Source organism: Penicillium brevicompactum (assembly GCF_028827555.1).
Source record: "Penicillium brevicompactum strain IBT 35665 chromosome Unknown utg000003l_segment0_segment0, whole genome shotgun sequence".
Taxonomy (NCBI): Eukaryota; Fungi; Ascomycota; class Eurotiomycetes; order Eurotiales; family Aspergillaceae; genus Penicillium; species Penicillium brevicompactum.
In genome coordinates, this window is record NW_026623206.1 from 831,315 (window position 1) to 857,874 (window position 26,560).

Sequence of the window (26,560 nt, forward strand, 5' to 3'; positions counted from 1 at the left end):
CCTGCTTCTGTTGAGGATAAACCGTTATACAACACACCTGGCCTGTCTTCGACGTTGGTGACATCAGTGGCCAAAAATCAGGTAACTGCTACATTGAGTCATTGCTATATATTGAGCTAATCAGATTCACAGGTCCTTGGAATTTTTGGTTGCTCGATAGAAATGATCAATCTCATCTTTAGAATGTCGGATTTGCAAACTCCAGATCAAAGTGGAAACAGTTCCGATGCGGAGGAACCAGATATGCTGAGCTCCATTGAATACGACTTAGTCGAGCTTGAGCAAGAAACTATACAACTGAGCTCGATAAATACTCCAGAAGAGGTTGAGCACAGCGGTCAAATTTCGCAGTTATACCGACTGGCAGGGTTGATCTATCTTGAGCGCGTTCTCAAGGACGCTCCCACAAAGGGTCGACTGGCGCGATGGACTGCAGACGCCTTTCACATCGTGAAACAATTGGATATCTGCGAGCGACCATTTCCTATATTCTTTGTCGCCTGTGAAGCACGCACCGATGAAGAGCGCCAGGTCATCCTAGCTATCTTGGAAAGAACACAACAGCGATCAATTGGGAATGGATCATGTCTGCTACAGCAGATGATAGAATCCATGTGGGTCCAGCAAGACCTAGCATCCGACTCTGAAGAGATGAATTACGTCGATGTGCTCAATGCCACGATATCTTCAAGTGAATTGTTGCCTACATTGGCCTGATCGAAATGACAACTACGATTTTGAGACTGACTTCGATAATATGGAAAGCGCGTCTAGTTCTTCTGGCTATATTGCTCTTCAGTCACAGCATCATGCCATTCCGTCTTTCCAATACCAACAACGAAGTGCGTCAATATGCTGTTGTCATCTGCACCATGCCAATGTGTTGTACCTGGCTGAGCCCAGACGACATCACCGGTTCGCAGACGTTGTGGCACTCCACCTTTATCGCAAACCCATCCGTTTCCTGCGACTACTCGAATGAGTTGACCCTTTTCGTGCGTGTGCCAATGTGTGCGGGCGCAGGGCGTGAATGTAACATTTGCGATGGATGCGTTGGCGTCGAAATGGATGGGATCGAGGAATACATCGCCGGTGAAAGTTTCAGTGGGTTTGATGCAATTTGCGGTCTCGTTGTGACCGCTTCTAATGATGACGGACTCTGGCATAGTGGGCGCTGGCTATGATATTAGTGTCGATGCTACAGAGTACAGCGGCATATAAAGTTTGGAGCGGGGAATCGGAGTTTCGTACTTGGAGAGGAGGCGACGGACTTGATGTTTTGATGTTTTTCGCGTGGGGATGAACGCCTTTATACTTTCCATAAGAGCTACGTAGAATTTGCTACACTCATCCCCTCGAAAAGAATATTCGTGTCGCACGCAACGGCCCCACCCAAGGTCATCACGAGGGGTAGTCTGCTTTTGATAGCAAAGTTCCACCCTAACTCCGAATAGCTTACTCCATATCATCTTGAGAAATCAAATCAAACGTTGCGTTTGGAAAATCCACATGTCTGCAATGGAACTTCAAGTCTGTGGAATGTGTAGTTTTTCCAACGATCCCCCAGGGCTACTTGAGCAAGTTTGGGAGATTGATGACGGGAGTCCGGAGTTATCGGATATACAAATGTCATCAATCGATATCAACTATAAAACAGGCAGATTGTTCCAACTTTGAAACTTTTTTTTTGAGGCGATGACCCATCCCTTTGCCATGGCAAGGCTCATCTCCATGCTTGTTCACATTGAGCTGCAACTTGGGTTGAACATTGGCAATTTTTCACCTGGGGTTTAGAATCAACCACAGAAGCTCCTTCCAAGGCTCGATAAAACTTGTAACTACTGTGCATTGAGATGTGTACTCTAAACCATGATCTTCCTCAGTTTTCATGGGAATATGATGTTTGTGGCCGGGGACCGAGTGACTTGATGGTTAAGCTCACCTACCATTGTCGTTGTTTTTGTATCTTTTCTTTTGCCCTTCGACGACATTCCTTTGACATTTTTCTTTACTTGCCTCTCACTGGATTGATCTCACTTCACTCTTCTTTGGCCTTGTCTCACAGTCTCATACAAGCCCCCGTATTGAGATTTGCCTCACGGAAGTGCCCTTGACTTTGATCTGCTCTCGTCGCGTCGATAGATCTATCAAACTCTGCACCACTTTTGGTATTTGGTCCCAACTATCCTCAAGATGTCTCAACCACCTCTCATCACTTGCTTGCCGGAGGAGATGGTTGAAATAATCATCTCTGAGCTTGTTATCGACGAGGAGGAAGCCGGCGTCAGAGAAACAATGAAATCACTGAGCTTGGTACATCCTCGGTTCGCTTATTCGTCCGCGGTATGCAGTCGTCTTTTCAAGAATATCACCGTGAGAATCACCCCCGAGGAGGTCGAGACAATTCGAAAGGGGGCATCTCTTCAACGCGTCATGCCCTTCGTCCGAACCATCAAATTTCGACCAGTTGACTGCAACTGGGAAATCGCGTATGGGAGGCTGCGCACTTTCATGGCCGCATACACTTTCCACAATGGTGATGACCATATACGCAGGGAATCATTGGATTCATACAGAGAAGCTTTCGGCCATGATCAAACCCGTCGGCTCTATCCTTCCCACGCAGCACTCCAACGGGAGTCCGATGCCCACCACAACAGAGCCAACATCATCAGGCAGCTTTATCAAACAGGCGACCTGCGAGATATCTGCAGCTCCCTTCTGCAGTGTTTTCCGCGAGTGGATAGCATGGAAATCATGCAAGTGGCGTTTGATGGTGTTGGAAAGTACGCCATCAACCTGCCCTCCGACTTGAAATACTTGGGGCATTTGATGGATCATCACTCCGAGGATATGCACTCTGAAACAAACCTTAACTGCCTGCGCCGCGCTTCACCTTTGAATAACGCATTTGTCATGGAGATGTTTGGCTGCCTAAGCATGACTGGACAGAAGATCAAAACCCTGCAGTTCAACTGCAACTTTGGATCTTCGTTTTCATTCAAAGACGACCCAAGATGGACCAACCTGAGCCTAACTGGGGTTGAAAACCTCCACTGGAGCCCTCAAAATGACGATCCACCACATCGCATCTGGGTAAATTCATACTTTCAATCTGCTGGTTTGGATGCAATCCGGCGAAGAATGACAACAGGTAAAGCAGAGGCGGAAGCGCTCACTCTGCTCGCCCAAAAGTGTTCAGAGACGCTTGTGAACTTGTGCGGCAAAACCGAGGGACTTGGGGGACCATGGCCCACACAGGAGAATCTCTGTCTCCCCAAACTCAAGACAATTTCTTTCAGCGGAGAGTTCCGTATTCACGCAAGCCACTTCGCACGAATGATCGACAACGCCAAGGACCTTGAGTGCATCTTTCTGGGTCAAAACTGTAGACCCGGGGGATGCAACAAATGGAATTTGGTTCTCGAGGCAGTTCGGCGACACAGGAACAAAGTGGAGATATCATGCTACCCCCTTTTGATGCCGGCGCCTTAGTGACAAGCTCTTAGGATAGCCATTCATCCGATTTTTAAGGTATCTGATATGATGGCCAGAGTGTAAGACTTCTTTCATCCAAAAGAACATAATGTCTTGATTAATCTTTTAGTTCACAAACCCATGTAGAGCAAACAGACACCAGATTATGCTTCGAAACTGGCGGTGCAGTGCCCAAGGCTGACTGAGTCGCGTTGAGCCAGGCTTTCGGGGGGTCAAACATGGTACTTGCTCGAGAGGATTAGATAGGAGAAGATAGTAGTAGATGGGTTGATAGATATCAGAGATGCCCGAATTTAAAGATATTAAAAAGCGGATGCAAATTGAAAATATATTCGCAATATTGACGTGGGCGAAATCGACGAGGCAAAGAACAAACGCAAAAAGAATGTGCGGGTTTACGCCATGAGAGAGATTCACCAGACGGCGCAATGTCGCCAAGAGCAATGTGAAAACTGCGAGAACCTGGAGACATGGCAACGAACACTGACTGGAAACAGCAGATTATTGTGTTTCGCATGTCAATTAGAGATCCTCTTGGATTTCCGTTCCATTCCGCTCGACTGCTCAATATTCGTCCCCTGAAGAAATTGAACTGTCTTCCGAGTCCTCTTCCGAAGCAGCGCGGAGTGCAGAATTCACCTCCTCGAGATCCTGACGTAGTGAACGTATCTCAGCCAGCAAATCAGCCCGTCTCATCTGAAGCCGGGAGAGGGTGATGGCATTTCGTTCGGCCCGTGTAGCAGCAGATGCTTGGGTAGTACGAGCACGGCGATTGCGCTGAGAGCGTCGGGCACGGCCGATCCTTGTGGACTGTATCCTTGTGGTTCGCTCCCCTGACCTATTGGCTGACTGCCCTTGTAGACGACCGGAGAGGCGAGTGCGTTGGGTGCAGCGGCGTCGGTCTTCAGTGGGACGCGAAAGGACCAGCGAGTTGTGGCCGGATTGAGAAGACGAGACTCGTGTGCGGTGTTGCACAGAAAGACTTGATTCATTATCAGTGAACCGGTGATCTGAGGTTGTACACATGATTGAATCACGCTGTTGGCCGCGGGAATTCGAAGAGAGAGAGTAAGACTCTGAAAGGAAGTCTAGGGAATCGGAAGCTGCTTGTCCACCAGGGGAGCGCGGCTCCAGCTCGTAGGGGTGATCCGAGAAGCGGTCCGAATCATCGTGAAAACCCCATCCATGAGATGCCATCTTTGCCTATTCGGAATCTGTAATGTGCAAATTTTGAGAAGGACATTTCAAGAACAAGAAACGAGCAAGAACTAACCTTGGACTTCAGTTGGGGCGATAATGCAGAGAGGAAAGAAAGTAGAGAAAGCAGAGAAGAGGTAGAAGTGAAGTGGTTTGGTGAAATGCGATTTGATCATTTAGTCTCAACTCCTCCAAGGTTCCTGCTTTGGACTTTGTGAAAAGAGCTCCTTCGTTCTTCGTGGCTGTCAAACTCGCCTGCTGCAAGGGTAGAAGTCTACAGGCGCAAAAGGATCCCAAGTTCACTAATCTCAGGCCTGCATTATCGCCACGGTGAAAGAAGAAGCGGGTCAAGCTGGCTTTATTACATCCGATTTTGCAGGAGCTTCACCAGAGGAATCCAAGTTAAATTGTTTGCACATAGTCTCAATGGGGAATGTTAAATAGAAGAAATCAAAAATAATAGCTAAAGGGCAAAAGAGCAACATAGTAGTGAAAGCAGAAACGCAGCACTTGTCACTTGTGTTGATGTATAGACATTCAAGATCCTAGAAAATTGGCGATATAAATTGAGTCTGAGAAAGAATGTGTATAGACCTTCGGTGGGGCATCTGACCCATCAGTCAATCTTCAATCTAGGCCTTCTGTGCAGCTCCAGTGAAAATGTCCGTACGGAGTAGACTTTAATTCATTGACAGTGTGTCGGTTTCCAAGGTTGACTCCGACACCGGCTCTTTCTGGTTATTGTTATCTCCATGACCACCTAGACTGTCAGTTGGTCTTTACGTTCTGAAATGTTGATTATCAACAAGCGTCGGCACCGGAGTCTGCAAAGGCCGACAGTCTGAAACCTGATCGCGACCCACGAATGTCCGCCGCCGAGTGCCGATCACTGCCTTCTGCATTCCACTGGCCAAGTGCATTGTGCAGAATGCACCCCACGCTCTTCAAAGCTCTTCAATCAAACCGCGTCCAAGGCCGGTCGGCGGTCGGCACCCAAATCCATGTGGAAACATAGGGGCTGATCCGCATGGCACCATGTCGGGATTTATCGAAAGTTGCCCAAAGTTGCCCTGGCTGTCAAAATGATGACCCACCAAACTCAGTCAGAGGGGCTCAAGGTTTATTTTCTCGCTCTTCTCGCTTTTTTCGGAACGAAACCTGCGTTGATCGGCGGAGATATCGGGGAATTCGAGATCTATTTAAGTGGGAGCACGCCATCTGTCCCCAGAATGTAGCCTTATTGTCCACCTCTCATTGCTTCAAATTCACTTAAGCTTAATTTTGACCCAACCTTGGAACCACCGCATTGGTCAGATCTATACATTCGTCTATACATTCGAAAACACACACCATGGCCACGGAAAGCAGTTCAAAGCGTATGATCCTCGTCAGCGTGCCCCGCACTGCGTCGAACCTTCTCTTGAAGATTTTGAACATCCCCAAACAACCAAATGTTCTCACCAGTCCCAAGGGGGTTACTTCTTCTACAGCGCTTTTATGACAGCCGGCAAGAACGGCCGTCTCGGCAAACCCCTCGGCGAGTGGACCACAGAAGAAAAGACCGAAGTGCGCGAGGCCTTCCAGTATGCTGTGGCCGATCTGGAAGAATACACTGCTCGCGCACAAGCCGAGAACAAGAGGATGTTCGCCAAAGAGCACGCCTTTTGGTTCTTGAACCCAAGCTTCTTCTCCGGCATGACCCATGGTACTGTCTCCGACGAAGACATCAAGAGCTTCCAAGTCACCATGCCCGAATCTTACGGATCTTCGCAATCCTTCTCCTCTAACAACAGCACCGTCCTGCCAGACGAATACCTGCGCACGTGGCAGTGGGCCTTCATCATCCGCCACCCAGCTCTGGCATGGCCCTCGCTGTACCGCGCGATGCAAAAGATGTGCAAAGCTGGGTTCATCGAAGATGACGATGCGAAGGGAGTGAGCCTGACGAATATGAGCATGAAATGGACGCGCAAGAGGTTCGACTGGTGTCTCGAGCAGCCAGATGCACCTATCACGCCACTTATTATCGACGCCAATGATGTGATTCACAACCCTGCTGCCGTGATCAAGTTCTGCGAGCGAGCGGGTCTGGACACCGCCTCTATGCAGTTCGAGTGGAAGAGTAACGAGAAGAAGTCTGACACTTGGACCCCTGATCGTGCTAGTGGGGATAATCCTCAAGAGTTGGCCAGGCAGAAGAAGGCGGCTTCTATTATGTTGTCAACTCTTGAAGGATCCACCGGTATCAACAAGGAGAAAGCCCCGACTGAGGTCGACATCGATGCCGAGGTTGCAAAGTGGAAGGTCGAGTTTGGTGACGAGGTTGCTGGTGCGCTTGAAAAAGCTACTCGGGATGCTATGCCTGATTATGAGTACCTCAAGGCGAACAGAGTCACGGCATAAGCAAATGATGCCAAGACAAGCTAATTAGAACGAGTAACCATGACATAGTCAGAACATGTGGTATACTTCATGATTCCTACCTGAGGCAGAAAGTGTATACATTTCATCTCCGTCCGTCACTCTTTTGAGGCTCTGTCATTACATCTCCATGAGACGTAGCCGTTTGCGATCTCACTTTAATCTCGTCTTCACTCTTCACTATTCTCTTTCTCTTCCTCTCTTTGCCAATCTCAAAACAAAGCTTCACCAATATCCTTTGCCCCAAAGAGTTCTCTCTTCCCTATGCATAAGGGCTAAGCTCCGAACCTCTGAAACCATGTCTCGCCCCGGAAACTTTGATCACATGATCGGTATCGATTTCTCCCTTTCTCAAAGCTTTCTCTCACACTGTGGTGTCGTTCGCCTTGACGACCTGCTATCTGAGCACTATCATACCTTTCCTCTAAGTGAACGGGACGACGAAGGAGCTCCCCCTTTGTCGTCCTGAAGTTTGCTTGCCACAATAGCGAGAATCCCACTCAGCAAGGCTTTATCAGGATGTATGTTCAGATCCCATACGAAAACACCCTCCGCAGCAGCCAGGAAGTCCGAGGACTTCAAGCTGAACCCAGCCCTGTACACGACGAGTACGAGGCCTTGACTTCGCTTAGCAAAAGCAAGTCCACAGCAGTGCCAGAGCTTTTAGGCTATGGACAGGGCAAACAAGGACCTGAAGGGTACGTTCCCAACGGCTACATCACTTACATCGCATGGGCACGTGTCCCGGGCGCTCCTGTCGATTATCAAGTGTTCTGGAAGGAGGGAAATCGTCAGTATCGTGATGAAGTCCGCGCTGCTTTCGCTGTGGCCTACAAGTGAGTTTCACATTCTCAAACTGCCAAGTTATTTTCCTTCAGAGTCACTAACATATATAAGGAAATTGAATCAATTTCGGTGGCAACCTGGCGTTCGTAGCCCAAGGAAGCTAATTTATGATCATGTTAGTCAGACGATGTAAGTGAAGGCTCCTTATCTTTTGAAACTGACAATCATTGACTCTATATATTAGACACTTTGCTGGCTTCCGCCCTGCTTTCAAGATGACAGACAGCCCGATGTCTGTGCCCACATATGCGTTGTGGGGATTGCTCAAGTTTGCTGTAACTCGCGACGGGCGTGTCGATAGGACGGCGTGGGCCTGGTGAGGAAGAAATGGGGATCGAGAACCTTGGAAATGACCGTGATAACGTTTTAAACCATGTATTCCCGTCTCACCCTTGTTAGCTTCATAATTGTATCAGTATCGCCAGTGGTCGAATTTCGTTCAAGATTCCCGACGTCCCCTTTCCAAAAAGGTTTGGGGCATCCATCCTACGCATGCTTCGGGAGCATTTTGGAGATATGTACAACCGCTCAATCCCAAGATCTTGCCCAGGGCCACGCAAAATAAGTTTCCGTTTCAAAAGCGACGTACTATTGATTCGTTTTCGGTGTGACAACATTAAATAACACTTCGTAGGTGACTCCACGCAGAATCTTAGAGAAAAGTAGCAATCCCATCCAGGCATGGGACCTTTACTCAGAGTCACTACTCTCCGCCTCCGCCTTGGCCAGCGTCTGCTCCTTGGTGAGAATCGGGTTACGGATCACCATAGAAAAGGCAATCAAAGGCACCGTGAGACAGATACCCGTGATGCACAGAAGCCGCTGGGTGTGTTGGTAAGCAAGAATGACGTTGTCTCGATCGGCAGTGCCAACGGGGTTAACGCCTGCAAATTCGAGTGGCTTGGCGTAGACATATGCAGCCAAGGTCTCGTTGCCGAGTCTGTTCATGAGCTCGCCCGGCAGGACTTGGTTCCAGATTGCGCCGGAAATGGTGTTTCCAAATGCACTACCGATATTATAGGCTGCCAGGAAGAGACCGGTAATGACGGCGAGGTCTTGAGATTGTTAGTCAAGTTCGCATGTTATTTGTGGAAGAGAAAGGCTTACTCTCGTGTCTAGAGGCAACTTGAATACTGGCTTGGGCCGGGTAGGGGAACATTCCACCCGCTGATAGTGTTAGAGCCTGCGTAAGTGTGGATTCCGGGACTTTTTCACTTACCAATACCCAAAAGCACCTGTGCACCAATGACACCAGAGTGGCTTGAACCTGAAGCACCACCACGGAAGTGAATCAATATTCCAAAGGCGACTGTGAACAGGATGGTTCCAGCCACGATGAACGGCTTCAGCTGACGGACTCGGATCACGATAAAGCCGAGGATAACACCGGTGATGACAGAAACAAAGCTATACAGCGATGTGATTCGAGTTGCACTGAGGACGGATTCGTCGAAGCTGACATACAGCACTGTGTATAGGAAGTCTCCCTGCAGGTACCAAGCTAAATGATATTAGAAACAAGGTCAAGAGTAAAGTGAGGTCAGGACATTACATACCAGTGTTGAGCCAGATGGGGATTACAAGCGCACCCCAAACGGCACGGTCTTGAAGAAGCTAAACAATCAATCAGCCAGAATCTCAAGACCAATAGGAAGATACACCTACCTTGAATGGCAACATGGGGTGCTTGCATGTCTTTTCCCAATAGACCCAAACAGGAATAAGGAGGAAGCCAATAACGAGTGGGGCAATCACCTTGGCGGTCTTCCACTGGGCGGTCACACCACCAGCAAGGGTGAACGGAACCAGAATGCATGCCAGCATGGCAATCATCAGAACCAGACCAATAACGTCCAAGTGCCAAAAAAGCTCTATGGCCATTTTCCGTCCGCCCAAAAGCTCAAGCGAACTTTTGTACGACTCCAGGGATCCAGCCTTTTTCGAGCGACGCTGGACAATGTAGAGAACAGCAACAAGGGGAATAGCACAGATGGGGTAGATGATGGCAAACATTCCAATTCCCCATTGCCATGTGGTAACCTTGAGAACAGCCTCGGTCAGGTTGCCACTGATCCAAGTGTTGATCTATATTGCTTAGTAGAGGTCCGGGTTTGCAATGGTGTATTCGGAAAGACTTACGATGAACGGGAGAGCCGGAATGTAAGAGAACAACAGTCGAGAACGAGAGGATGTCACATCGGCAATCAAAACCTCAACCAGAAGCATGATACTAGTGTACCCAATCTAGGACCCATCAGCTGAGGCTCGTCGGAGCATAAGCGGCATTCTCACCTGGTAGATTACAGCACCCGCTGCAAAGGCAGATACATTGGTTGCGCATGTTTCAACAACGGTTCCCACGGTATAAAACACAATCGACACAATGATCAATTCCACTCGGCCGAACACATCGGCAATCTTGGCGGCGGTAGGCTGGGCAGCAGCAGCAATAACCGCTCGGAGCACATTGATCGTTGCAAGTAGACTGTGCTCACTGTAGCTTTGGGTAGCATATGGCTATGTCGAAAAACACAAATCAAAGTTAATTATTTCCCTCATCATGAGCTCATGACCATCCCGATAACGCACCTGGTATGTGTAGCGAACAGTTCCATCCAATCCGTATACATATGCGATCAAGAAGATTGCAAGAAACAGAAAGACCCGATCGACCAAACGGAAGTGCGAAGTGATGACCTCGATGCGACGAACACCGGGACTGCCCTTCCCGAGCAGGTGGATGTCCTGCACCGGAGCGGATTCATTGCGGGGGTTCTTCTCCCCAGAGGGATCGGTAGGGATCTCAGTAACCATCGACATTGTCAGACTTGACAGGATGGAAGCTGAGGAGAGGAAGGATTCTGCTCAAGTAGAAAAAAAAAACCTTCACAGCCAAGGATACCAAGAAGAGAAAAAAAAAGATTGAAAAAGTCAATAAGCAGAGCCAATCTTATCTGATTGCCTCGTGTGACCCTGAGTCCCAATCAGGCAACTGTCTGAGCGCTAGCGGCTTGGTAGATGTAGCATGAGCCAATCAAGTCACGGTATTGCTTCCCGGTCTCGTACACAACCATGGAATCTGACCATTGCTCCGGCTTGCTCTAGACCCGGGATCCACACCCCTCGGAGTCGCCTGTTGCAGCATATAGACGCGATATGACCTGATTCGCGCCGGAGACATTGTGGCGACATGCGCGGCACTGTACGGTCATTCAGTGGAATGTGATCAGGCCTTGGCCTCGAGATCATGGGCACATAACAAGCCAAGGCTTTGCCACACGCTCGTGGAAGGTTTCACTTGGCCTCATTTCAGTGATTGCCTTTCAAGCTGCTGAGTAGTATAACTATACTGACTTGTTATTGTGATTACCAATGTACACAACACGGTTTCATAGGAATTGGCACGTTCCCAAGGTTGGAAACATTCATAAAAACATAAATTCGTTATTGGGCACGCTAATACAAGGGCTGCACAAATTCCAACGTTGATCTCTATTAGAGTCTCGACCTGGCAGATAGCGACCGAGAGGCAACTGCATCTTGGGTAAGGCGGCTCATGTCGGGATCATACAGAGACTCGGCAGCGACAGTCGCCCGAATCTTCTTTCCGAAATACTCCACCTCCACACTCTCGCCATCTCTAACATTACCCGGGAGCCAAGCATATGCAACAGGTTTCCCAACAGAATACCCAAAGGCCGCTGAAGTGACATACCCAGCCGGCTTCCCGTTATAAAACACAGGTTCTTTGCCCAAAACAACCGAGCGACCATCATCAATTGTCAGAGGTCGCAGGCGTCGTGCAGGTGTCTGGGCAGCGAGACGCTGCAGAGCGGCTTTTCCTACGAAATCGGCCGATTTGGTTGGATCCACCGCGTGTGAGACACCCGCCTCGAACGGGTTGTGCTCGGTAGTCATATCCGACCCGTAGATTCGGTAACCCTTCTCAATGCGCATCGAATTGAAAGCGCTGCGACCGGCAGCGATCAGCCCATGCAGCTTTCCGGCTTGCCAGATCGTGTCCCAAAGCCGCTGGCCGTACTCCGCACTGGTTTGGATCTCCCAGCCCAATTCGCCGACATAGGACTTGCGAATCAGGGTTACGGGAATGCCTGATAGAATGGTGTTCTTGAGACTGAAATAGGGCAGACCGGCGTTGGAGAGATCCTCTGTGGTGATTCCGCCGAGGACATCACGAGCGCGAGGGCCCCACAGACCGATACAGCATGTGCTTCCGGTGACATCGCGGACCTGAACCCACTGTCCAGGTGAGTTTTGGCCTTGAACTCTAGCTTCACGCTCGAGGTAAGCTAGATCGGTGGCTGTGTTCGCGCCGATTTGGAAGACATCTTCAGCTAGCCGGTGGGTGAAGATATCAGTGAGAATCTTGCCGTGGTCGTTGAGAAGTAGTGTGTATGTTACTGTGCCCACCTTGGTGGCCATATCACCGGTGGTCAACCGCTGGAGCAAGCCAACTGCGCCTGGACCCGAAACCTCAAAGCGATGGAATGCGGTCATATCAAACATGGCGACAGCGTTGCGCGTCTTCCAGGCCTCGGCGGCAGAGATGGGGGAGTGGAACTGGGCGGACCACGCGTCTCGGTCGACTGGCTTCCAGGAGGGTGGAAGGGCTTTGACCAGGTCTTTGTTCGCCTCGTACCACCAAGGTCGCTCCCATCCTCCAGTTTCCAAGAAGAAAGCGCCGAGTTCTGACTCGCGGGCATGGAACGGACTGACACGGAGGCTGCGAGGGGATGTGCGTGGCTGGAGAGGGTGGAGGATGTCATATATCTCGACGAAGTTCTGCTGTGATGTCTCGCTGACATAGTCGTGGCTGAGTTGGATTTTCTCGAAGCGCGACAACTCGCACTCTGACACGTCAATCTCGGACTGACCAGTTGTAAGGATCTGTGCCAGAGCTCGGGCTACTCCTGCTGAGTGGGTCACCCAGACTGCTTCTGCTACGTAGAAGCCATCGAGATGAGATGGCTGACCCAGGATAGGGCCTCCATCGGGCGTGAAGGAGAAGATGCCATTGAAGCCGTCAGCAATCTCCGTCTGTTGTAGAATGGGCAGGAGCTTCTGAGTTTCCTTCCAAGCTGGATCAAAGTCCTCTGTGGTGAAGTCGAGGCGGGAAGGCATGTGTTTGTCGTCAACATGTTGGGGAGTGAGTCCTAGCGAGGATGCGACCACTGGCATAGGGCGGTGTCCATAGTATCCAATTCCGTACTGGTCGCCATGCTCACGATAATATAGATCCTGATCCTGGTGACGAAGAATCGGGAGCTCGGCATTCATTCCATTGATTGAGGAATTGATCGCGCGCCCAGCGAGCGCCGGCACAGCCGTTGTTTTCGCGTATTGATGCGCGAGCGGAAGCAGAGGGATCTGCACACCGACCATAGCACCCAACTCCACACCCCAGAATCCAGCACAGGAGACCACGATTTCTGCTGGGATAGTACCGCCAGGCGTGGTGACTCCGGTCACGCGACGACCCGCCCGCTCGATGCCGGTCACGGGGGTGTGACCCAGATACCGCACGCCGGCCTTTGTGGTTCGCTCAATGAGCAATTGCGTCGCGCGGGCAGCCAATGCAAGGCCATCGCTGGGGATGTGCAGACCTCCTAGGACCATATCTTTGTTCAGATGGGGGTACCTCTGGAAGCACTCCTCGGCGCCCACCAATCGCGACTCAATGCCCCATGATGTGGCGTAGCCGTGTTTGCGCTTCAGCTCCTCCAATCGCGCCGGTGTTGTCGCTACCTCCAGTCCCCCTACTTGGTTGAAACACTTCTTCCCGTCCTTCTCTATCGACAGAAGCTTCTCCACTGTGTATCTGGCGAGGTGGGTCATTGTCTTCGAGGTATTCGTTTGGAATACGAGGCCGGGGGCATGGGAGGTCGACCCGCCCGGCATGCTCAACGGGCCCTGTTCAACGACTGTGATATCTTTCCATCCCCGCGAGACCAGCTCGTCAGCGAGGTTGGTGCCCACAATGCCGGCTCCGATAACGACAACACGCTGTGATTGGGACATTGTAACAAAAAAATCAAACATGCGACCTTAGAATCGGAACCGGACACCCTCTTCATTATATATTCTCAGGCTCTATCGCTCATACATTTTGTGACCTTATCGTACACATCTCCCCGCACCCCGCAGAGGCGAGAGGTGCGGATAAAGTGAAGTGTGAAGTTGTAGATAAAGTTGTTACGCCCCGCACGGGTTCCGGGTATGTAAAGCCGGGAGTGCCAGTAACTCACACGGGTTCATCATCGCGCTCGTCGGAAAGCATAGCTGTAATAATAGATTGCCCCACGTTCGCAAGGGCAACCCGGCTCGTCGGATGAATCATAGTTGGCTGATCCCTTTCCACGGTCGATGATTCGTTGAAGCTGGATTCGTTTTCCCTTTTCGGAGAGCTTGGTCGGGGTCTGGACGTGTTTTTGATGTGGAAATCAACGTCATGGGAATCTTCTGTTTCTGGCAAGCGAATTGACTTCCCAGGAGCTCACGGGATCTTACTCAGAGACCTCGTGAACCTTGAGCGTTAGTGGGCTCCAGCGCTCTGAAAGAAGTTTGCATCGTTTGCCGTTTTTTTGGATAACGTAATCCACATGCAAGCGGTGTTATTGGTATGCTTTCCGAGGATTCACGGCGAGTGAGCGACCGGGGAAGGTATAACATGTTAACTTAGGGAGAAATCGCGCATATTCGTGTCAGTTCTCCCGGTCTGGTTCTTATATCGAGAGAGGGAAACCTTGGAACAACACTTCCAAGTTCACGTTTTCATGATTCAGGACCTCGAGAGTGTATATATTTTTTACCATCATCTGGACCTGAAGGTCAAATCATTGCCTGACAGGCAGGGATATCCAGGTACAGAGACAAATTTGTCATGTCTGACTCCAAGTAGTGAGTTCTGACGAGCTGAACAACCTACGGAGTACTCCGTATACAAGTATTCCCCTATGTTGCGTGCTTCTAGCTCCTCCACACTCCATACACTCCGTAGGATTCGGGACCCACATGCCACGGCAGTTCCGATTCCCGATGTTGCTGACCGCCCCGATTCTGCCATGGTTCATGCGCGGTCGCTGCCATTTCAGGTTGACGCTCGGGAGCGCTGAAGATGGAATGAGATCTTACTGGGACTTAACAGCGGGTATCAACCTCTAGACTTTACAACATGGAGTTCCTGAAAAGGTCCTAGAAGCAAGGAGCGGTCGAAACGGGAGGCCTTCATCACACTCTATGCAAGGTGTCTTCTTGTCAGGGAGACTAGATCAAGAAAACAAGATCTTGATTCCTATGGAAGCTCTCAGGGACCACTGTGGAAGAGGGCGATGACTCGATATAAAGAAAGAGAGAGAGAGAGGGAAGAAGGGCAGGAGATCACATGATCCCTGCCATACCTTCCAACACTTCTTCTGTCGTCGCTCTAATAAGACGCGATGGGCGCAAACCAACGCAGACGAGGTCGCTTTGTGATCTGGAAAAAAAAACCACCAGATCGTTCCAAGATTGACCAAATGGCTCACCAATCAGCCCAGTGACATCGAATGCCGAGAATTCCAGTACCCGCTTCTGCCGAATTGTAAGCTTTGGTGGAGACTTTGCCGAGTTTTTCATGTGTCATAAACGACGTTGCATTAACCTGGTTCGGGCTGTGGTTCGCTGCTCATCGAGCGAGGCAATCACGCCATCGATTTGGACAAAAGTGAAGACAGAGCGAGTTCTCTTTTCCAAATTCCATCGTTTGTTCTTCAAAAATTCCCCGGAAAACTGCCACGTGCAGATCACGAGACTTAGGGCTTATTGTGGACCTCGACTTGTAAGTGCCGAAATATGACAGCCTGTGTTCCAGGTGTATCATTTCGAGACTCTTGTGTATAGATGCATATACTTACGCCAAAACCAGCCACCATGGCCGATGTCGAAAAATCGCCCGGCCTGAATGGCCTGGGGTCAAACGAGGATTTTTCGCCAAACCCTCTCGTGAATGCCGACAAGCTCGCTCGACGCCTGAGTGGGCGTCAGGTTCAGATGATTGCCATTGGAGGTACTATTGGCACTGGCTTGTTCTTGGGAACAGGCTCTTCTCTTGCCACCGGTGGCCCGGCTTCGATGCTTCTTAGTTATGCGATTGTCGGCGTTATTGTGTTCATCACAATGCTCTCTCTTGGCGAGATGGCTGCCTTTGTGCCCGTTGCTGGCTCTTTCTGTACCTTTGCTGGGTGAGTACTGCATCTTCCGCAGCGGGTGCTGTCAATCTTGACTTCTCCTCAACCCGGACTCCCGCCTCTCCTTGTTCATTGTATAGCTGACGATGGTACAAGGCGATTCGTCGATAGAGCCCTGGGCTTTGCCCTTACCTGGAATTATTGGTTCAATGACGCATGCAGTACTGTGAGATCTACCACTGTCCCATTTCATCCTTTAATTTAGCTCATTTCTTCTGTGAAGGCATCCGACATCATCGCCCTTCAGCTACTTTTACAGTATTGGACCGACAACTTCCCTGGATGGGCAATCAGTCTGATCTTCTTGGTGGTTGTGATTGCTCTTAACCTCATGTCTGTCAGGGTTTATGGCGAGGTATGTTGAAAATTGATTTCTTGGTTGTTCGGATGATCTAACCAAATTTCTAGATTGAGTACTGGTTGAGTCTGCTCAAAGTGGTCACCATTGTCGTAAGTGGTCTTCAAGTACAAGGGATACTTATAAGAATATGGCGAGTCTGACTTACAGCTGAGATCTTTATCATCCTTGGAATTGCCGTCAACTGCGGCGGAAACAAAAATCATGAATACATCGGTGCAAGAAATTGGACAAAAGGCGAAGCGCCCTTTGTCGATGGGATCGGTGGTTTCGCATCTGTTTTCGTTACTGCATCATTCGCATAGTATGTCTATTCTGTCATGCTTCATATGTCCTAGCCCCTAGCTAACTTCAAACCAGCGGTGGAACCGAGTCCATCGCCATCACGGCAGGAGAGACTAAAAGCCCAGCCAAAACAATGCCCAAGGTTGTCCGGAACGTGTTCTGGCGTATCATTCTATTCTATCTACTATCTATCATCATCATTGGTTTCAACGTACCATACGACTACCCAGGTCTTTCCGACGGCGACACCAAAACCAGTCCGTTCACGATCGTTTTCCAACAAGCCGGCTCTGCAGTGGCCGGTAGCTTCATCAACGCCGTCATTATGACCTCGGTGATATCAGCTGCGAATCACGCTCTGTTCGCCGGATCTCGTTTATTATTCACTCTAGCCGTGGATGGATACGCGCCCAAATTCTTCGGTCATCTGAATCGCTTCCAGATCCCGTGGGTGGCTGTCCTTGGTACTTCTGTGATCAGTGGTCTCTGTTTTGGAGCCAGCTACATAGGCGCAGGACAACTTTGGTCCTGGCTCCAAAACATTGTTGGTGTTTCAAACCAACTGTCGTGGATCTGTATCGGCATCGCCTCTTTGAGGTTCCGCTCCGCAGTTCGTGCTCAAGGTATTGAGCATCTTCTCCCTTTCAAGAACTGGACATACCCAGTCGGTCCTATTTTCGCTATCGTGTTGAACTCCTTCCTCGTTCTTGTTCAAGGATGGAAATGTTTCAGTCCACACTTCAAGGATGTTGACTTCGTCTCTTACTATATTGAGATACCAATCATGATTGTCATGTTTTTGGGATGGAAGCTAGTGAAGAGAACCAAGTTTGTGAGGAAGTCCAACATGGATTTGAGGACTGATCGGTATGACCCTTCACAAGAAGAAGATTCTGTGGGCCAGATGACATTAAAGGCTGGCATTTGGGCCAAACTCCAACGCATTGGGCAGTGGGTGTTCTTCTAACCGCTTTTTGTTATTCTTTCGATGATACCTCTTCTATCTTATTACTACTTTCCAGCATAGCATGATCATGCATATCACTCAATTTGATTGCATTGCCCATCGGGAGTCTCTTTATTCAAATCATTCCGAGATTGCCTATATTGGTAGGTGCCCAGGTGTATGTATGGGCATCACTCGCGGATGTCCAGGTGGCACTGAGAAATCTTGCCTTTTTCTTCCACGATTCTCCTTGTGCCCACTTGGGCATAATGTTGATTCTGGAGTCTGCGAGTCTTCAACCGAGACAATACATCCATTGATGTTTGCATAAGAAGCCAAGGAGCCAAGGTTGGGGATCGCGTGTAGATGGAACAACACCATAATTCTTATCATGGTCCCGGAGCAGCACAAGCCAACATATGATTTACTACGTGAAGAGATGTATGCGTGTACATGAAGAGACAAGTGGCACTGGGGCACTGCTTGTAACGAGTCACCCAAATGGTCGAACCAGGTTCGACAATCACATTCAACCGTTCAATGAGCACGTATTTTAAAAAAGAGACCACCCCCATGTTATTCGCGAAAAACGCCACGCTATGTCTTAGCAAAATGTCACGTCAAAAACGGGGGTAATCGCAAGAAGGGGAATCAGACAAACGAGAGAACAAATGAGACACATGACAAAAGAAACCCTCTCCAGCCATCGTCCATGCTCAGCGGAGTCAGGTAGTACCGAGCAGTGGGATGGATATGATAAATGCACAAACTATGGGATATCCCAAACAAATCCCGGGGAATCAGAACATGCACTTTTGATGTCCTGCATGAAAATTGCAAAGAGATTTAGCATGAAACACAAGTCGAAGCATCTCGACGCTCGCGCCGATTCGCCGCGCGCAATTAGCCCCCGGAGGCCCTGCTACCGGGGATATTGGATTATACAATACAAGGAGGAACTCCAGCCTCCGATTGATATATGAATCTGTAGTTGTTGTTTTGTTCTGGGGTTTAACCGTTCACCATGTCGTCGAGTGCCATCTTGCGCCGCTTTATGGGTCTATCGTGGGCCTCGGTTTCGTTCGGGGCCTCGTTTCTTGGAAGCGAAGGCGAGCTTCCTGTTGTCGCCTGGATCGGCGATGGAAGCTCAACAGGTCCAAGATGACGGGGCACAGGATCCATCGTCGCACTTGTTATGGAGGAAGAACGTTGGTGGGGGAAAGTATAATTGAAAGCTGGCCCTGCAGATCGGTGGAATGCAGGTCGAGAATCATGAATTTCTTCTCGATTTGGTAGGTTCCAAGGTGCCGGATATGGGTCGCTCAGGCGATGAACGTGGTGAGGAGGGGGGAGGGCCGGCCGTGGCCTGGTGGATAGGAGGAAGGCGAACGGGGGACTCGACGTTATACGCATCTCGAGGCGACAGTGGTACCCGGGAATCGCCCATGGGTGGACGTATCGTGTTGCTGGCAGTTTCAGTATAACCGAGAAAGGGCATACCCGTGGGAGGAGTCTGATGTTGGGGAGGCGATGTGGGTGGTGGTAATGCCGGCACACCGGTGTATGTTGGGAATCGGCGCTCCCCATTACCTGGGATGATATTGACTTTCAGAGCTGGGCTAAAGACACCTCCCATGGGCATGTAGGCGGGAGGACCATGAGGATGGTTCGGTAACGGGTGTGAGGCTGGTCCAGATGAAGAGAAGGGTCGCCGACTTGAGACTGGCATCGTTGGAGAGGGGTCCATGGGCCGGGTCAGAGGAAATACTGAAGCTGACCACCGATGTGGCGTTCTGACGCCTGAGCTTGCATCCAGTCCCTGCAAATCGGTCATGGGTCGCAGTTCTCGGGAGGACGTCGCCCGATGCATGGCGGTCCGCCGCGGGGGCATGGTTGGCTGGGCTTCAGCTGGGATAGACGGGTTGTCTAGATGGGTGGTGTACGTTCTGAGAGATGAATCTTCTGCTTTCAAAGGAGGTCGTCCACGTTTCTTGTGCGTAACATCCACACAAGTCGACTTCGCCCCCGGTTAGTTTCCATTCGAGCTCTAAGGAGAGGGTTTGTGATTATGGAAGACTTACAGCTTTCCCAGATAGTACACATCTTCGACACGGTCGAGCTGGATCGCATCCTAGATGCTTCTTCTTGCAATTAACACAGGCCGATGCTACATGAGCCTTGGTACGTCGAGTCGATTTCTGTGCCAGTGAACGACCGGCAGTGGGATGAGCCGGGTCCAGCACCGGGAGAGAATATTGAGGTGCTTCTGGTAGGCGAGGAGATCCCGAATATAGCAGTCCGCCGTCGTTATACCCCGGCAGCCGCAGTGGCTCGGAAATCGGCACTTGTGTTGGTCCCGAGGTAGGGACAGACCGCTCTACAGGAGGCCCCAGAGGCTTTGTCTCTGCGGTGTCTGGGGGAGTACCAGACATAGATCGAAGATGAGCCCCGGGGGCTACACCCTCGAGCATTGGGAGACCACGATCGATTCAACGGCAGCCGCTCTGGGGCCGGGTTGAATTGACCAAACTGCGTCGTGAGGCTCGGTTGAAGCACGAGTGATTGCATCGGGCGTCGGGCAGGAAAGCGAAAGGGCCCACGGGGCAAATGCTTCTTTTTGTTTTTTTTCCCTTCCTTTTCCCCTTTTTTTTCCTTTTTCCCCTTGTCCCAATGAAAATTCCCCTTGTTCGTTCAGTGCCCTGATGTTATCCCTCCCCAAGCAGGAACTTCGAATTCACAAACCGCTTTTGTACGTGCTTGGGACCAGCATCTCTGACGAATCAAGGAAAAGAAGCGCGGGGAGAAAGGGAAGAACAATCTCCGGCATCCAAAGGTCACTCCACGACCGTCCAAGGACCCAACCGAGCTTATAATTAATGGAGAGATCCGCTATTGGAGGAGTCAGAAAATAGACTGCATCGATCAGCGGGAGATTTCCAGATCATGACAGCAGGGCACAGGGTTACTCTTAGCGCAAGTCTTCCCACAGGGCGACTTATTGCAGGATAGCGGTCGATCATCGAGCTAGGATCAAGGTGCAGGACAAATGTCAAAGCCCCCCCTCCCCACGCCTTACCTCTTGTCTGGATCACACGTCCCACGTTCTAGGTCCTTCTCTTTTCGAAAAAGGGGAAAAGAAACGGTGAACTATAGTACTCCGTACACCCGTACGGGAGTACCAACTGCTACCAACTGTGACCAACAGCAGCGTTTCCAGCGTGGGACAATGAGGTCCCCAAGGCGTTCAATAGTTCAAAAGTACGGAGTAGACTTTCAGGAACTCCAAGGGCATAGATAGTAAGAAAGAGGGGCGTCAAGAAAAGTAGGTCAATGCAGGCCCGCTAGTTAGTGATAGACTTGGATCTTCGTCATGGTAGATCATCGAATGGAGAATCTGGCCGTTTTGATTCATTTATTTGATTTGCTCCCGATGTCAGTGGTGACACGAAAAGGGAATTGGAGTTCGTTTATTTTGTATTTTATTTTTCGGTTTCCAATAATATGCCAATCAGGGCCAGAAGCAAGGTGGTCAAAGTGGTCAAAGTGGTCAAAGTGGGAAGATTGGCGGATCGACGTCGGCGCCCGCAGCCATTGCCAATAGTCGACCGCGGCGTGGATTAAGTGCATTCTCGCCCTTCTGTCTCTCGCCTGTTCCAAGTCCAATAATCGGATCTAGTTATTTTTCATTACTCCGGTACGGAGTACGGAGTACTCCATAATATCATCAATCTATTAATTTATTGATCTGTGCTCCGTATTAGTTGGGCTATCTTCACATTATTCAGGTTTAAAAAAAAAGAACCAAATACTCCGTAGAATCCACTTTACTCAATACGGAGTGCTCCTACGGAGTACTTGAATACATTAGGACTCGAGGTCCAGGGCTACTCCGTATTGCATATTACTATTACTATGTATGTGTTTCTTCTCTATAGATAAATCCAGGGTCCAGATATCATGCTTAGATTACTGGGTTACAGTCGGGGCCTGTCAATATATTGTCCTTTTGACTTTTGAATCCACGTCGTGTCTCGTCGTGTCGCTCGTGATTTTTATTCTTATTTTATTTTTTTAAAAAAACAGCCGAGTCCAAAGTCCCCAAAGTGGATTAGGTCGGCTGGATTGCCTAATTTTCCATCACAATTACCTGCAATCCTTTGACTCAAGGATCTCCAAGTGCCCTCTTTAAACCCTTTTTTTTCAAGGTTTTACCCGAAAACCCCACGGTCGTTATTCTCCGAGGCCAATCCACCGTATGGTATGACTGAGCTCTTATGCTCCGTCTGGGGGGTTACTGTTGCAGCAGATCACAGATGGGAAGGTCTCACAGGGTCGATACTCGGACAACTGCAGGCATAAAGCATCGAGGCTTCCCTTTTCTTTCCCCTGGGAATGAACAGTGATACCGGATCAACCTTGGTACTCCCTGAGTGGTACGTACCTTGACCATTTTCACCCTCCCTATTTTACTTTCTGTTATTTTTTTTTAAATTCCCAAAACAATATTTGTCTGACCATCACAGACATTGCTGAGACGTCCGGAGTAGAAGAACGAGGGAAAGATGTCTCAAAGGAACCCTTGGGATATCCCAAGCTGAATTCCCTTTATTTTCCGGGGACCCCGACAGAGATGTGGCTGCAGCCTCTTGCGCCTGGGCGATCACATTGCCCTCTACGCGTGCATTGCTGACGATCCCCGTCATCCCTGGCTTTGAGACAGCTGCAGGAATCCAGAGACATCATAGAACGTTAGACTTATGGTTCGGTGGGTACGGAGTGACCATACCTTCATCACAACCGTGTTTATTATCCTCACGGAGTACTCCGTACCGGAGTAAACATGGAGCCATGACGAGTAGGGAATACTCGAAAGTCGTACTTCTCGGCAGCATCCGACTCAGGGAAAAGGGGTGTGGAACATGCGGCACGCGGAGCAGCAAGGGGTCTGTCACCCCGTTCATGCAGGATTAAATAGTCTGTACGCATCTGGTTGGTCGCTTTCTGAATGTTCCACCTGCCAATGAGCGGACTTCATTTTCACTTCTTAATTATTCGTGACACCCCAAAAAGCAGAATACTCCTACCTCTCCCGGTATAGTCTCGCGACCCGTTAATTTGTCAAGTGGAGATAGTATTAGTACTCCGTAGTCCATGGATAATAGGCCCAACCCAGCCGGCTAGCGCTTAATAGTGGGCGGAGATTATTCGGGACTATCTCCAAACAATTCTCCTAGCCTCAACGTTTGAATTTCACATGTTCGGCAGCCTGAAAGGGTTCCTCGTACGGAGTACGGAGTATATTGCAGGTGGGCGACGATATGAGGTATGGCATAGAACATGGGAAGAAATCCGCACTTTTAATGATCGCAAAAAAGGCAGGTAATCTACGGAGTACTCCGTACAGTGGATTGTCTGAGATATCTCGTATCACATCACTCTGTACGGAGGACGGAGGACGGAGTACACGATATCTCAACGGCGGAAACGGAGAGGTCCGAGTTCATCAGGGGCGTAATTGGGCATCACATCGGAGCTTCGCCTCGATCTATGGTTTAAACGTGATGGTCCGATGCATGGCCAAGTTCCAATCTCGAGCGGGTGCGTTCCCAACACGCCTTCGTGTAGGAGAATTGGACGACATCTTCCATGTGGTGAGCAGGCGGTTCCTAAATCCCGGATTCCTACTAAGCCCAGAGAGTCAAGGTGAGTCGCCGACAATGTGGTATCTTTGCAATATAGACATCTATTCTACATTTTTTGTGTTCGTGAATTTCTCTTTTGTTTTTTTCCACCTCCACCCGATTTCGCTGCCGAAACAGATCCCGCTCACCGTCTCTTCTTGGTCGGCCGCGCGTTCTTGTCGCGACGCTGTTGCTGCTGTTTCCGCGCCTTGCGAATATCGTCCGTAGACCGCAGCTCACTCTTGCCACCGTATGCTGCACCTCCTATCTTGTCGTGCTGGCGCTCACGGGCGGCATCATTCTTCTTCTTCATCTTGTCGTAGTCGCCACGCAGAGGATCGGCGCGCTTGGGAGCGCGGTCCTGGTTGTGTCGGAACCGGCCAGTCGCCATGCGGGAGTTGACGTTGTTCATAGCAGGTGTCTCAGTCTCACCAACACGGGGCATGCGCTCAACGCGCTTGCCCTTCTTCCATGCCTGGAAGCGACCGCTGCGGAAACTGGCAGCGATCTTGGCTCCACTCTCACCGCGGACGAGTCGGTCGCCCTTGGATCCATCCTCGTCGTTCTGGCGAGCAACGTACTTCTTGTGGCGCTTGTCCCAACGCATGATGGAACGTGCTTCACCGAAGCCACGCTTGCCTTCGTCGCCGTTCAGATCCATGGTCGCGTTGCGAGAGTCGGACGCAAAGTTCGAGTTTGTACCGGAGTGCACACCGTAAGCCTTATCCTCAGCCGTGTCGTTGTTCTGGGGCTTGTAGCCCATGAAGTAGTCAGGGTTTTGGAATGCTGCAGCCGGCTCTTTCTTCTCTCCGTGGTTGGCCTTGTTGGCGTTGTAGGCAGAGAAGGTGACTTCGAGTTCGTCGTCCGATGCCTCAGACATGTTCTCGCCGGGCTGGTCGGGAATGTCCTCATCATCCGACTTGGGCTGGCCGTTCTCACCGGTGGGCATACCAAGTGCGGAAAGCTCGGCCTCTGCCTTGGCATCTGCCCGCTTTCTCCTGTTCTCAACGCCGGTGCGTAGTCGTCGAATCGTGTCCACGGCCTCGTTGTCGGCGACCTTGCCGCCTCGTCGGTTGTTCGCTTCAAAGATGGTCTCCTGTGGCCGGTAGCCGCCAATGCGCGCAAGCATGCTTTCTCGCTCCACTTCCATCGCACTGGATGCGTCGTTAAAGAGCGGGTGAATCTCAGACCAGTGCTCGGAAGCAACTACATCCTTGGACCGCTTGGCACTCTCGGCGGATGCCGAGTTGCGCGTGCGTAGGTAGAGCTTCTCTCCCTTTTGAGACACTTGCTTCTGACCAAATATGTCCAGATCGTCATCGAGCACCTTTTGTACCCACTCACAAGAGCGAGAGACCGCTTCTCTGGGCAGTGTTCCGATGACTACATCCTCGGCATAGTTGAGCTCGGTTCCATATTGACGGCCGATGACCAGTCTGCGTCCCAAAAACAGCTGAAGGTCCAGAAGGTAAGGGCAATCCTTATCGCGGACCAGACTGTAACTCCAACCCTTTTGACCAGCTCGAGCAGTACGACCAACACGGTGAACAAAAATCTTGGGCTGCGAAGGGAAATCGTAATTGATGACGTTGGCAAGAACCGGAATATCAATACCACGGGCGGCCACATCGGTAACAACCAGAATGTTGGAGATGCCGGATCGGAAGTTCTGGACGTGCTGGTTGCGTGCGGTTTGATCCAAGGAGCCGTAGGCGTAGGAGGTAGCGAATCCCGCCTCAACAAGTAGAGCGTATAAATAGTCGACGTGGTGCTTTGTGGCGGCGAAAACGATAGTGGAATGCTTTGTAGGAGATTCCTTGAAGCCGCTAGGGCGACGGATATCCGATCTCTTGCGCTTCTTTGACGGGTTTTCCGCTTCTTGACGGATTCTCATGCCGATGTCTGTCTCGCCAACGGGCATTTTGATGATATCATGTAAGATGTGCAGCAAGGCACCTTCCTTGTCCGAAGTCTTCACTCCGAAGAAGGCGTTCTGTAGGTCGGGGGAAACCTTGTTCTCGGTGTCCAGACGAATCAGACTTGGCTCCTGCAGACCAGCGCGGGCAAACTCAACAAGGGACTTGGGCAACGTAGCGGAAAAGAGCAGTGTTTGACGAGTAGAGGGCAGGCCGTGCAAAATCTCGGTCAATTGGGCAGCGAAACCCATTTCGAACAGTCTATCAGCCTCGTCGAAGACGACATACTTGATGCTAGACAGATCCATTTCCATCTCAACCTTCAAATGCAAAAATCGACCGGGTGTCGCAATCACGATATCGGGGTTATTGGCCATCATTCCAAACTGGTCTTCCAGGCTATCACCACCGATGATAAGCACTGAGGTCAGATTCGTGCCCTTGCCCATCTCTTTGACGACCTTCATAGTCTGTAAGGCCAATTCACGGGATGGAGACATGATAAGAGCACGTGCACCGAACGCAGTGCTGTGGCTCTTCAGTTTTTCAATCATAGGAATAACGAACGAGGCAGTCTTTCCGGAACCAGTTCGGGCCATGCCGACCACGTCCTTATCATCCATGATCACGGGGATGGTCTTTCGCTGAATTGGTGTGGGCACAGAGAATCCTTTGCGGGCGATGGCCTTCAACAGGAAACCACTGAGACCCATTGCCTGGAAACCACCACCCTTCTTCACCGTGCGACCCTTAAGGTTGGCGCCTTTCCGGTTAGCCGAAGCCTGCTTGTTGGCAATAAACGCCGCATCGCCGTCATCCTCTCCTAGGAAATCGAGATCTTGGGGGACGGGTTTCTGGTTTGGGTTTTTCTTCTGAGGCGGTTGTTGGCCATCGTCGGAGTCACTGTCGTGTTCGAAGAGGGCGCTGGTGATATCAAACTCGTTCTCCGACTCCGCGGGGGATTCTTCACGTCGAGGCATTGCTGGCGTGCGAAGTTTTGATTGATATACCGCCGGTGCGGTGATAAGCGTTTATTAGGTCGGCGCTCCAAGGGCCGATAGTAAGTTTGAGACCACAAGCAACGGTAGTGTCAAAGTAATAATCAAACGCGAACAGTCAACTGACTATTCAAACGGCAGACACCTGAAAAGAAAGTCGAGTTGCTT

At 50.3% G+C, this 26,560-nt stretch overlaps 11 protein-coding genes across 11 annotated transcripts; 5 read left to right on the forward strand and 6 right to left on the reverse strand.

Moving 5' to 3' along the window:
- Positions 1–183: 183 nt before the first annotated feature.
- N7506_004194 (transcription factor domain-containing protein) lies at positions 184–717 on the forward strand (the record flags this gene model as incomplete). The annotated part of the gene is made up of 1 exon (XM_056953489.1): positions 184–717. One exon carries the CDS (start codon positions 184–186, stop codon positions 715–717), a length of 534 nt encoding a protein of 177 aa, XP_056812378.1.
- Positions 718–770: 53 nt separating this feature from the next.
- On the reverse strand, positions 771–1,166 carry N7506_004195 (cupin domain-containing protein; the record flags this gene model as incomplete). The annotated part of the gene is made up of 1 exon (XM_056953490.1): positions 771–1,166. The coding sequence occupies one exon, from the start codon at positions 1,164–1,166 to the stop codon at positions 771–773; it is 396 nt and encodes a 131-aa protein (XP_056812379.1).
- Positions 1,167–2,193: 1,027 nt separating this feature from the next.
- On the forward strand, positions 2,194–3,495 carry N7506_004196 (uncharacterized protein; the record flags this gene model as incomplete). The annotated part of the gene is made up of 1 exon (XM_056953491.1): positions 2,194–3,495. The coding sequence occupies one exon, from the start codon at positions 2,194–2,196 to the stop codon at positions 3,493–3,495; it is 1,302 nt and encodes a 433-aa protein (XP_056812380.1).
- Positions 3,496–4,062: 567 nt separating this feature from the next.
- N7506_004197 (uncharacterized protein) lies at positions 4,063–4,695 on the reverse strand (the record flags this gene model as incomplete). The annotated part of the gene is made up of 1 exon (XM_056953492.1): positions 4,063–4,695. The coding sequence occupies one exon, from the start codon at positions 4,693–4,695 to the stop codon at positions 4,063–4,065; it is 633 nt and encodes a 210-aa protein (XP_056812381.1).
- Positions 4,696–6,046: 1,351 nt separating this feature from the next.
- N7506_004198 (uncharacterized protein) lies at positions 6,047–7,098 on the forward strand (the record flags this gene model as incomplete). The annotated part of the gene is given in 2 exon segments (XM_056953493.1): positions 6,047–6,148; positions 6,160–7,098. The coding sequence occupies 2 exon segments, from the start codon at positions 6,047–6,049 to the stop codon at positions 7,096–7,098; spliced, it is 1,041 nt and encodes a 346-aa protein (XP_056812382.1).
- Positions 7,099–7,635: 537 nt separating this feature from the next.
- On the forward strand, positions 7,636–8,282 carry N7506_004199 (uncharacterized protein; the record flags this gene model as incomplete). Its single annotated transcript, XM_056953494.1, has 3 exons — positions 7,636–7,952; positions 8,083–8,091; positions 8,147–8,282. 3 exons carry the CDS (start codon positions 7,636–7,638, stop codon positions 8,280–8,282), a joined length of 462 nt encoding a protein of 153 aa, XP_056812383.1.
- Positions 8,283–8,652: 370 nt separating this feature from the next.
- Positions 8,653–10,782, reverse strand: sit1 (putative siderochrome-iron transporter Sit1; the record flags this gene model as incomplete). The annotated part of the gene is made up of 8 exons (XM_056953495.1): positions 8,653–9,017; positions 9,070–9,129; positions 9,182–9,463; positions 9,519–9,576; positions 9,628–10,047; positions 10,102–10,206; positions 10,255–10,479; positions 10,552–10,782. The coding sequence occupies 8 exons, from the start codon at positions 10,780–10,782 to the stop codon at positions 8,653–8,655; spliced, it is 1,746 nt and encodes a 581-aa protein (XP_056812384.1).
- Positions 10,783–11,457: 675 nt separating this feature from the next.
- N7506_004201 (GcvT family protein) lies at positions 11,458–14,001 on the reverse strand (the record flags this gene model as incomplete). Its single annotated transcript, XM_056953496.1, has 1 exon — positions 11,458–14,001. The coding sequence occupies one exon, from the start codon at positions 13,999–14,001 to the stop codon at positions 11,458–11,460; it is 2,544 nt and encodes an 847-aa protein (XP_056812385.1).
- Positions 14,002–15,891: 1,890 nt separating this feature from the next.
- On the forward strand, positions 15,892–17,818 carry N7506_004202 (amino acid permease; the record flags this gene model as incomplete). The annotated part of the gene is made up of 6 exons (XM_056953497.1): positions 15,892–16,202; positions 16,305–16,374; positions 16,432–16,563; positions 16,617–16,658; positions 16,722–16,870; positions 16,927–17,818. 6 exons carry the CDS (start codon positions 15,892–15,894, stop codon positions 17,816–17,818), a joined length of 1,596 nt encoding a protein of 531 aa, XP_056812386.1.
- Positions 17,819–18,808: 990 nt separating this feature from the next.
- sclB (uncharacterized protein) lies at positions 18,809–20,268 on the reverse strand (the record flags this gene model as incomplete). The annotated part of the gene is made up of 3 exons (XM_056953498.1): positions 18,809–19,263; positions 19,298–19,814; positions 19,879–20,268. 3 exons carry the CDS (start codon positions 20,266–20,268, stop codon positions 18,809–18,811), a joined length of 1,362 nt encoding a protein of 453 aa, XP_056812387.1.
- A 3,355-nt stretch (positions 20,269–23,623) lies between these two features.
- Positions 23,624–26,374, reverse strand: N7506_004204 (ATP-dependent RNA helicase DBP10; the record flags this gene model as incomplete). Its single annotated transcript, XM_056953499.1, has 1 exon — positions 23,624–26,374. The coding sequence occupies one exon, from the start codon at positions 26,372–26,374 to the stop codon at positions 23,624–23,626; it is 2,751 nt and encodes a 916-aa protein (XP_056812388.1).
- Positions 26,375–26,560: the final 186 nt, after the last annotated feature.